This window comes from Ruditapes philippinarum, unplaced genomic scaffold (genome assembly GCF_026571515.1).
Source record: "Ruditapes philippinarum isolate M1 unplaced genomic scaffold, ASM2657151v2 ctg13904_1_1_1_1, whole genome shotgun sequence".
NCBI classification, from domain to species: Eukaryota; Metazoa; Mollusca; class Bivalvia; order Venerida; family Veneridae; genus Ruditapes; species Ruditapes philippinarum.
Window position 1 is genome coordinate 3118 of NW_026860834.1, and position 12042 is coordinate 15159.

The 12042-nt window shown below is 35.6% G+C and overlaps 1 protein-coding gene across 1 annotated transcript; it reads right to left on the reverse strand.

Moving 5' to 3' along the window:
* Nucleotides 1-6475: 6475 nt before the first annotated feature.
* LOC132713513 (sal-like protein 4) lies at nucleotides 6476-10549 on the reverse strand (the record flags this gene model as incomplete). Its single annotated transcript, XM_060696157.1, is given in 3 exon segments — nucleotides 6476-7111; nucleotides 9393-9549; nucleotides 10368-10549. Coding segments are annotated over 3 exon segments (883 nt in total), but the record flags the coding sequence as incomplete, so codon positions are not given.
* Between the last annotated feature and the right edge of the window lie 1493 nt (nucleotides 10550-12042).

The window sequence follows — 12042 nt, forward strand, 5'->3', positions numbered from 1 at the left end:
AGATTATTATGTTCAAGTTTCAGGACAATCCATTCAAAAATAACAAAACTTACAGCCAATAAAAGCCAAAAAAATGAAAATTTCAATAATTTGACCTTCAAAGTCAAGGTCATTTATGAGTGAAGGTCAAGGTCTGGCTGGTTATTTTTAAGGGATATCCTTAAAGATTATTATGTTCAAGTTTGAAGACAATCCATTCAAAAATAACAAAGTTACAGCCAATAACAGCATGAACAAGCAAAAATTGGACTTTTAACCTTGAAGGTCAAGGTCATTTATGGATGAAGGTCAAGGTTAGTGTGGTCTACTGAAAGGTCTTGTCCCAAGGGTTGTTGTGGCCAAGTATGAAGACAATACACAAAGAAATAAAAAAGTTATGATCCAGGTACAAGTTTTCGGACGGCAACGGCAACGGCAACGGCAACGGCAACGGCAACGCCGACCTGACTGTAGCAATACCTCTATTTTTTTTTCAAAAAAAAAAGTCGAGCTAAATATGAGCCGCATCATGACAAAACCAACATAATGGGTTTGCGACCAGCATGGATCCAGACCAGCCTGCGCATCTGCGCAGTCTGATCAGGATCCATGCTGTTCACTTACAAGCCCTATTACAAGTAGAGAAACTGATAGCGGACAGCATGGATCCTATCAGACTGTGCGGATGCGCAGGCTGGTCTGGATCCTTGCTGGTCGCAAATCCATTATGTTGGTTTTGTCATGACACGGCTCATATATTATAACAGTATACTTATAGTTATTGAAACTAGTTTTAACAGCATACACATCATTTAAAAGAGGATTTTTTTTTTAATTTATCAAATATATGAATCTTTTCTTAGCAATGGTAAATACCAAATATCATTATACATCAAAATGACATAAATTATGGTAAGAGAAACAAACAAGTTTGCCTTTCTCTTAACATTGACAAAATGGCATCCAAAGGAAAATTTTGATTGTGTCAAAATTTGAACAAATTTACAAGTACAGTCAAACTTGCCCATGTGACCTTGTGTATAAAGCAACTTCCCCCCTGATCATTTTCCCTCTGTATCTTTAATGTGTTAAGCAACTTTTGCTAAATGCGACCAGCGACCCCAGCGACCGCTAATTAGTCAGCTTATTAAGATCACTGTTATATTTTCTTATTTTCTCAAGCAGTAGGGTAGATCATCCAATCTTCAATAAGCTCAATAAGCTAACACTTTGGTATGTGATTAGAATAACGAAAGCTCACAAGATAAATACGACCATGCTCTTTTTACATTTAATTTCCATATTGGACATTGGCAGTCAAGCACAGCGACCCAATAACACTCCCTGTAAGAAAGCCAATATTGACGCAGCAGGTTTTTTGTTAGCTTTATTCTATCCTGGTTATTGGCCTGATTTATTACTAATTTTAATGCTGATTTAAGTTCTCAACTGAATATGCATTAAAATTATTCAATAATGAATATAAACCATCAATGTACATACATGTACAATAACGCTGTGTGAGAATCATGACTTTCAAACTTGTACACAAAATATTGGCCTTTAATAATTGCTTATATAATTGTCTGAAACTCATCATACTTAATTAATCATCTGAATAAGAAGAACTTTCAACGTAAATTTCTTTGGAAGAACTGGCAACCTATCTCAAACACTGTATAACATATAGTAAATACTCTAAAATAACAAATCATAGTAATATTATTATTCACAAACAAGCATTTATTTCAAAATTAAAAACAATTTAAATGTAATTTTGGGAGATTTAGGTGTCTTTCTGACAACATTTAATGCATTTAATGCAGAGGTTATTTCCATTAAGTTCCAAAATTTAGAAGTCATGGACTGTAAAATAATTTACATCGGAAGTCACATTATCATGATTATATAGGTAAAGAAGGAAGAGCATTATATTTGGGAATCACAAGCACAAATCAAGAAGTAAATGACTTCCACACTTCCACTTATGGAAGCCCTGAACCAAAAGAAGTTGTAATATTGGGCAACAATTTCTGATCTCAGAGGAAAAATGATGCCCAATTATTAATTTATCATTATTATAATATGGAGAATCATATATATCAGTGTGTTTTCAAGGACAGGAAGATAGCGGTTGATGTTATTCATAGGAATGAGTAATGTCACCTGGTGTTTCTAAAGTATAATTATTCCAATTGTAGATTAGTCAAGAACATAATGTAATACAGATAATATAAACCCATACATGAATTTCTAAACTGAATGCTTTAAGCATTTTTTGCAATAAATCATTAATTGAATGTCTTGAAAAGACTAGTTATGATAAATGCATTATGACTCATGATATTATGAGGACAAAAATTCTATGTTTGTACATAAATCTATTATCATTTATGATTTAGTGATGCTTGTTTGTGAATAAACAACAGAATGCACTCACACCTTCATCAATTATGTGAGAAATGTAACATACACTTTTCATGTAAAGTAAATCTTTGAAATTTATTCTGTTTTTTTCTCTTATTTCCAAAAAAGAATTATTTCATTACAACAAAATATGCCATAAATACTACATGTAATCTCACATAAACAAAGACGGCAGTTGCATACTGTTAAACATTTCCAAAGATCAAAAAACACTTTCTGTATGTATAACAATTCCTGTTGTACAGGTACATAATTTTATCATTTATTTTACACACATTTTATTTAAGTACATGATTGTACATGACATTATTGTTAATAAATCCATAGCACTGAATTAACTAATCAACAGCCCAAATGATTATTTATTTATTTATTTATTTTTTAGGAAAATACTAAGGGATAATGAACAAATAAGAGGTGGTCAGTTGATCTGGTTAGACCATGCAGATTTGTAGACTGGCCTTAAGTTCCTTTATTGTTTGCACAGACATCCAGCTGAAGCATTTTTTTGGTCATTTTCTGTTGCTAAACCAAGAGCGATGGCCCCATATTCTATTATTACAGAATGAAGACTTATTCTTTTTTTGTTGTGTTGACTGATAGATTGCACCTTATTTTGTTAAGACCAAGCTAAAGGCTAGCACTTATCTTCAAAGCAGTTTACTTTTCAAGTCAAAACAAAATTCTGCACCAGTAACCATGTATAAACATACACTACGAAGTACATAAACCAATAGCCGATTTAAGCAACAAATCTTGCAAGTTTTCTTTCTTACAGCTTTGTATATAGCCTGAACATTGGTGGTTCTACTCATTCTCAAGCGCCCGTTTGTGTTTGAGATAATGTACATTGGGGCACTTGAGTAATTCCTCCACCAGTAAAGTTGAAAAATCTCTGTGAATCAGAACTGACACTTAACAATGGTTGAATAGTTTGCTACAGATTTTATACAAAACCTACTCTGTTCAAAATACAAGGCAATTATGCTTATATAATTAAGTGAACTTCCCAAAGGTCCCTACATTCAGCAGAAGAACGATAACAAAGAATTAAGGTGCAACCACAGATCAGATTGTAAGATAACTATATAACTAGTCTACAGCAGTATCCCAGGCACATACAAAAGGCAAATTATAGTATGCAAGGAAAAAATGCAAAACTATGAGCTCTCTTATCATGTACTGATTACACCCAAAGTAATAAACAAGAGGGCCATGATGGCCCTGAGATCGCTCACCTGTATATAGCCCCCCCCCACAACCCCCCCCCCCCCCCAACATTGCAGGGCCAATTTAACCCAAGGGCTTTTATTTGCACAAACTTGGTAGACACCCATAAGAAGATGTTTCATGCTAAACATCTAAGCTCTAGCTCATTGGGCTTTTTAAAAGAAGATTTTTTTAAAAGTTTTTACTATACACATATAGTTAAAAACAATGACACCCTTTGGCCAGGCCAGTTTTGACCCCAGGGCTTTTATTTGAACAAACTTTGTAGACACTTACTAGAAGATGTTTCATGCTTAATATCTAAACTCTAGCTATTTGGGTTTTTTCAAAGAAGATTTTAAGTTTGTGCTATACACATATAAGGAAAATCAATGACCCCTGGGGCGGTGCCAATTTTGACCCCAGGGCTTTTATTTGAACAAACTTGGTAGACACCCATTAGAACATGTTTGATGCTAAATATCTTAGCCATAGCTCTTTGAGTTCTTTAAAAGAAGATTTTTTAAGTTTTTACTATATGCATACAGGGAAAATCAATGACCCCCCCGGGGCGGGGCCAATTTTGACCCCAGGGCTTTTATTTGAACAAACTTGGTAGACACTAAGTCTTATTAGAACATGTTTCATGCTAAATATCTTAGCTCTAACTCTTTTGGTTCTTTAAAAGAAGATTTTTTAAGTTTTTACTATCTGCATATAGGGAAAATCAATGACCCCCCGGGGCGGGGCCAATTTTGACCCCAGGGCTTTTATTTGAACAAACTTGGTAGACACCCATTAGAACATGTTTCATGCTAAATATCTTAGCTCTAACTCTTTTGGTTCTTTAAAAGAAGATTTTTTAAGTTTTTACTATCTGCATATAGGGAAAATCAATGACCCCCCGGGGCTGGGCCAATTTTGACCCCAGGGCTTTTATTTGAACAAACTTGGTAGACACTTATTAGAACATGTTTCATGCTAAATATCTTAGCTCTAGCTCTTTTGGTTCTTTAAAAGAAGATTTTTTAAGTTTTTACTATATGCATATAGGGAAAATCAATGACCCCCCCGGGGCGGGGCCAATTTTGACCCCAGGGCTTTTATTTGAACAAACTTGGTAGACACCCATTAGAACATGTTTCATGCTAAATATCTTAGCTCTAGCTCTTTGGGTTCTTTAAAAGAAGATTTTTTAAGTTTTTACTATATACATATAGGGAAAATCAATGACCCCCCGGGGCGGGGCCAATTTTGACCCCAGGGCTTTTATTTGAACAAACTTGGTAGACACTCACTAGAAGATGTTTCATGCCAAATATCTAACCTCTAGCTCTTATGGTTTTTTAAAAGAAGATATTTAAAGTTTTTTCTTTCGGTTGCCATGGCAACCAGAGTTCAGTGGAATTAAATTCTTTGAACAATTTTTAAAGGTGACCACCAAAGGAACATTCCTGTGAAGTTTGGATGAAATTGGCTTAGTGGTTTATGAGGAGATGTCATTTAAAGTAAAAGTTTACGGACGCCGGACGGACGACGGACGGACGACGGACGGACGATGGACGGACGGACGCCGGACGAAAAGCGATCACTAAAGCTCACCCTGTCACTTTGTGACAGGTGAGCTAAAAACTAGAAATGTGTCATCATGCCACGGATGCCCCCGCATGCAGCCAAAATTTCAGATGTTATAATATTTAGTTCCAAATTTGTTTGCACAAATAATTTTTAACCATTTTCATACAATGTTCAAGGCACTGAAATTATTCAGTCTAAACCTTTTGAAAATAGCATATTTCATATTTGTAGCCAAAATAATGGGCATTGGCTACATACATACAAGTTTGTCCAAAATCATTGAACCACGACCAAATTCAAACTTAAACTGCTTATTCCTAAGATGTATCTATATTATTTTCAAAGTGAAAGGGACATAACTCTGCCAAAAAGTCATCGAACCATGACCAAATTCAAACTTGACCTGCCCATTCCTTTGACATATCCATATGTCAAATTTGAGTAGGTTGGTAGATAATGAACAGAAACTGTAAATTTCATATTATTTTCAAAGTGAAAGGGGCATTACTCTGCCAAAAATCATTGAACCATGACCAAATTCCAACTTGGCCTGGGCATTCCAAAAATATATCCATATGTCAAATTTGAGTTGAATGTGTTGTACCATTGGGGAGATAATAAACAGAAACTGAAAATTTCATATTATTTTCAAAGTGAAAGGGGCATAACTCTGCCAAAAATCATTGAACCATAACCAACTTTGAACTTGACCTGCGCATTCCTGTGACGTATTCATATGTCAAGTTTGAGTTAAAAGTGTTGTACCATTGGGGAGATAATGACCGGAAACTGAAAATTTCATATTATTTCCAAAGTGAAAGGGGCATAACTCTGCCAAAAATCATTGAACCATGACCAAATTCGAACTTGACCTGTATTTTCTCACGACATATCCATATGTAAAATTTGAGTTAAATGTGTTGTACTGTTGGGGAGATAATGAACGGAAACTGAAAATTTCATATTATTTTAAATTAAAAGGGGCATAACTCTGCCAAAAATCATCAAACCATGACCAAATTCGAACTTGACCTGTATTTTCTCACGACATATCCATATGTCAAATTTGAGTGGAATGTGTGCCACCGTTACTAAGATAATGAACGGAAACTGATGATGACAGAATGACGGAAGGACGGAAGGACGGAACAGGGTAACACTATATGCCCCGGCCATTACATGGCGGGGGCATAAAAATTGTTTATATACATTTATATACATACAAAAGGTGATAAAACTTTGGAAATGGTCAAAATGTACATATTTAAGAAATTGCACTTACTGTATCCCTGTTGACCTGACATATCAGCTTGGCTCCCGGCAGCACCTTGTGATGGATCAAAATTCATTCCCATGTTAACATCCGGTACCCAGTTTTCTGGGGGCATAGCAGGTCTACCAGGCTCAACACCTGTTATTTCTAGTTCAAATTCTGATTCACTAATAGCTTCTACTTTCACAGAGTTTGGGTCACTATCTATACCACCCTGGCCATCGCCAGTTCTACTTTCACTTTGTTCATTTGTGCCAGTAGATGAATTTGTATTGTCATCGTCTCTATTCATTTCACTCTGACTGTCATCGGCGGGTTCGGTTTTCATCGCCATGTTTTCCAATGTTTCCTGAGGTGTTGAGATAGCCCCTGGTTGAAATGATGCACCGGGAGTCATTTGACTAGATTCTGAGAATGATGTGTCAGATGAAGTTCTTCGGCCAGGCCTTGGAATGTGATATGGTTCATGTCTATTGGCCGAAGAACGCATTTGAAATACTTGAGGTGAGAAAGGTTGTCTTGGTGATCCATGATATGGCATGCGTGGACGTCTTGGACCGGGTCCAAGATCAAACTGGCCTGGCAATGGCCCCTGTGATTTCAGTCTTTCTTTTTCCTTCTCTGCTTGTAACTTTTTATGATGCCCTGTAATGAGGATATGTAAAATTCAGGTACTTTGCATATTCAATTCATCTGGAAATCTACTAACAGATTAATAAATTATACATAAACCCAGGGTGTTGTTTTCCTTTTCCTTCTATAGAAGCCCTGGGCCATTCCCCTATAAGATTAGTTTAAATTGTGCAGCTTACTCCTAAAATTCAATTGACATTAAGTTTTTCCTTTACCTATTGCAAAAAATTATTATAATATACAGTATTATATACTGTGTTAGTATTCCAAAGATTTAAGGAAGGGCTTGTTCGCTATTTGACAGAAAGCCCTGCATGATATAATTTTTTACAACTGTGTCATAAAGATTGCAATAATAGATTGTAAATGCAACATATAGTTCATGAAATTTAATTGGTCACAAGTATTCCAAGTTTGATAAACTTTAGGGAAGTACTGCAATACAAAGTTCACGATACAAGTATAAATCATAGTGTGTACATTTATCTGCAGAAAAAGACAAGATAACACCTCTCATCTTAATAACAAATTTGTTTCTGCATCCTATGGCTTATAAATTACTACCAAATGCACACAAATTAACAAAAAAAGCCATGTTTAACAAATGTATATGCTGTTAATGGCTCACTTAGGCAACAAGAATCATGATGCTATGTTTGTTGGCAATTATCTGCCTTGATTGCTAATTTGGAAAATACTGGGTCATTCAAAATGTACCAAACCATATGATTCCTGTGACTCAGCCACCCTCATTATCTGTTAATGCATTAGACCAGCGATTGTTTTTCATTCTTTGTTTGGGTTCGGTCAACGAACGGTCCGTAAAATGGACACTTTCCAGTGGGATACGGACAAAAGCCCCCCCCCCCCCCCCCCGGACGAAAGCCCCCCCCCCCATCTAAAAATGACAAGGTGGACAAAAGCCCCCCCCATGAAATTTTCACATAGGACAAAAGCCCCCCCATAAAAAAGTAAAGGTAGGACAAAAGCCCCCCCCCCCCATAGTCAATCAAATTTACATATAGTGCATTAAAGTTGTGTTTTTTTGTGTTTAAAAGATATGTATGGGCGTCACATGTAGGTGACATAGTGCTTAGGATATTAATTTGATCCCTTTACAAAAGTGATTAAACATTACTACTCTTCTGACCCTTGTTGTGTATATGAAAAGCTATGAATTCGGTATCACATGCATACATTATTTAATTTTTTATCATGAACTTTGTTATCACTTCAATATATACATTATAAATAAACATTAAAACAAATTCTTTTCATTTTTATTTAAAAGTTTGTGTGAAATTTGATGAATTTGAGCACCTATGCGAGTGAAAAAATATGGGGGGGCTTTTGTCCTACCTGTATTTTTGATGGGGGGGCTTTTGTCCTATGTGAACATTTCATGGGGGGGCTTTTGTCCACCTTGTCATTTTTAGACGGGGGCTTTCGTCCGGGGGGGCTTTTGTCCTACACTCCTTTCCAGTTTCTTCAAAATTTAGCATATTACAGTCAACTATCATTATCTCGGCATCACTTTTCTCGATATTTTGTTATCTCGATGAATTTTGAAAGTCTGGACTTTCTCCATTCTTTACCTATATTAGATATCTTTGTTTATCTGGATATATTTATTTCGATATTTTCAGTATCTCACAGTAAAATTTCAGCCCCAACAGCACACTTTTCACACTTTTATCCCTTGTTTATCTCTACTTTTACATTATTGTCTGTCCCCTGATGTGTGAAAAACACAAACCAGACAATAATTGCTCAATAGCGCGTGTCATAATGATAAATATGTTTTCAACAAGTTGAGCTATTATAAAAGTAAATCTTATTAGAGTGTTGACTGACTTTTGTCCAAAAGGAGGGAATATACCGTTATTTAAAAAAATATTTTGTGACTTTATGACTTGAAATGAAAATGAAAGAGTGAAAGTATAGAAACGTTTTCGTTGCAATTTTGTTTCACAACATCAAAAATGTTCAAACAGCGGTCGAACAATCTCGAGAAGGTCCTGATAACTAACCCGGGAAGATATCAGGATCGATCACGCTAAAACACTGTTTTCTCTATAGTTTTGTATTACTGAGTAAACCTCACTATGAGTTTTTATCACAGACACCCATATTTCTACTGGTAAACATCCCCTTATGTAACTTTATAAATATTGACTAATTTGAATTAGAGATAATAGGCTCAAGAAAACACGATGACTTCGAGATACAGAGAGTCGACTGTATATAAAGTTTAAACTAATTCTATCTCAAAGATAAAACAAATACATCATACTTTTAAGACAGAAACCAAGGAACTGTGTTTTAACATCTTCTTGTTCTTCGAGGAATCCTTTTCCAGAATCTGAGCCCAGGTGACTAAGTGTACCATCGGCAACACTGGCTGTCAATATCACTGACTCTTCGTCTGTGTGTGCTGCCAACTGCTCAACCTACAAAAAATAAGACAATTTATTATACGTCAAAACGTATGCAATATCAGGGCTGGCAAAATCCACAGATTATCATTTTGCCACCCCTGATATATCATATATTCTCAACATCCCAACGTTTTCACGATCCTAGGGCATTTCTAGCTTTTTTAGAAAAATATACCTTAGGGAATGTGGGAAATTTGACAAACTACCTTATACAGGTTTTAAGTTATTATAAGTATCAGGCATTGTAACTCGTCCTGCAGGACAAGAAGCTTCTAAATCCAATGTGCAGATAACATTTTTCTATTTGTCCTGCATTTAGTTCTCTTAAATACTACTCGTAATAACAAGCGGACAAGTGGAATTTTCAATCTCCAAGTATGATCTGCAACTTTTAAATAAAACATGTAAAAGTTCAATTTTTCTCAAAATTTGAAGAAGTTGTTTTAGATTTTTAGGGGGGTTTTTTTTGGCAACTGTCAGGATTTTATTTCTCTTTCTTCTGATATATGAATAACAAAGATTACCTTAGAAAAAGGGCCTATAGATTGGCCCCTAGTAATAGGATAAAAATGACTTGTAACTCCAATGGTTTTGATTATTGTTTTCTTCCAAACCTGAAAAGTAGTTTCTACTTCCCCTTAAATCTGAAAAAAACTCTGCATGTTTATTTTGTTGGGTTTTAAATTACATCAACACAGAGTCAATGACTGAAACAATCATATGGCGACTTTTAAGCCTTATTCAATTATTGGTTGAGGAAGGCCTCAATTGTTACACATACCAGTGGGCATAAATAATCAAGGCCCTGGGCTGATATGATATATACTTACCAGTTGTTGTATTTGAGCTTTGATTATAGCTTTAAGGATGACTTTATATCCTGGAATGTCTTTAATCACCTCCATATCTGGGGCCGCCATTTTCCTGCCTTTTTATGCAATTCAGTAAGTGCACATATAGATCTTTCTTGGCATCCAGTAGTAATGCTGGCTTCAGCAGTTGTCAAATGAGTCTGAAAGCAGATGAGCAGATGATGATGATAAACATGATAGAACTTATAATAGCTGTTTGTTGAACTGATTTAACAATCCCGAACCTACTTGACCTTCAGGGGCTCGGATGGTAATATATTTAAATTGCGCCAACCCACCCGTTACATCTATTACGTCATAACAAAAATTTTAAACAAGATTGCATTTGACAAAATCTTGGTAAGGGTCTACCAGACAATGCCTTATGCAAAATATCTAAGCTCTAGGCCTTTTGGGTTTATTACAAGAAGGTATTTTAAGTTTTTACTATATGTACATATAGTGAAAATCAATGACCCCCGGGGCGGGGCCAATTTTGACCCTAGGGCTATAATTTGAACAATCTTGGTAGAGGTCTACCAGACAATGCCTTATGCAAAATATCTAAGCTGTAGGCCTTTTGGGTCTTTACAAGAAGATTTTTTTAATTTATACTTATAATTCCTTTTGGTTGCCATGGCAACCAGATTTCTGAATGAATTGAAATTCTTTGAACAACTTTGGAAGCCCTTCACCCAAGGATCAATCCTGCCAAGTTTGGTTGAAATTGGACAAGTGGTTTTTCACAAGAAGATTTTTTAAGTTCACTATATAATCTATAGAACACACACACACAAACACACAGGTGAATCGCTATATGCCACCGCATCGCACATGCTGCTGTGGCGCATAAAAAATTTCTATTCATTTTTTTCAATATTTGGATATATTACTAGGTATTGCTACAAAGTATTGACCGCCGGGGAAAACCCGAGTTTTCAAAGATTGGGCAATACTCCCTAAACTGGGTAATATTGGGTAATATGATATTTTGTCTTTTTTTTCCAAAGACTACTGAACATATTTACATCATTTATTAACAGGTAAAGTAAACATAAGGATAGCACAAGTACATTTCATACAAAATTAGTTCGGAACATCAACAACTATCGTTTAAACATATTTATTTAAGCTTGATTGCGAAACAAGTTCTTGCAACTTATATTTATCACTTTCGAGTCCTCTTCCTGGAACCAACTAGTATTGGTGTCATAGGAAGAAACATGGTCGTGACCCGAGTAGGGCTCGACCCCATGATCTCTGGGTTGAGAGGCAGACACCTTAACCACTACTGACTAGGCCACCAAACCCCCCTTATCAACAACTATGTTGTCTATATGCTTGTCATTATCAGGCTACAGTACAGGATAAGTTCATCACTCTCTCTTCCTTTCCTCACAGCATTCTATACCAGAAAACTAACTTGGCACATTTTTGTATTCCAAATTTGTTTCTTAATTTATTTTGAATAAGTCTAAAGTTTGAAAATATGCCCTGTATGGAAGCTAAAGTTGCAGGCATTCTCAAAATGGGGTCCTTACATGTAGGTTTCATGTTTGATAGAGAATGTTTGTTTAACTAAACCTTTACTTGCTGTACTTGTAAAAACTTATTAGCTCAAATTCGCTTCAACTGTTAAGATTTTTGCTGGTAC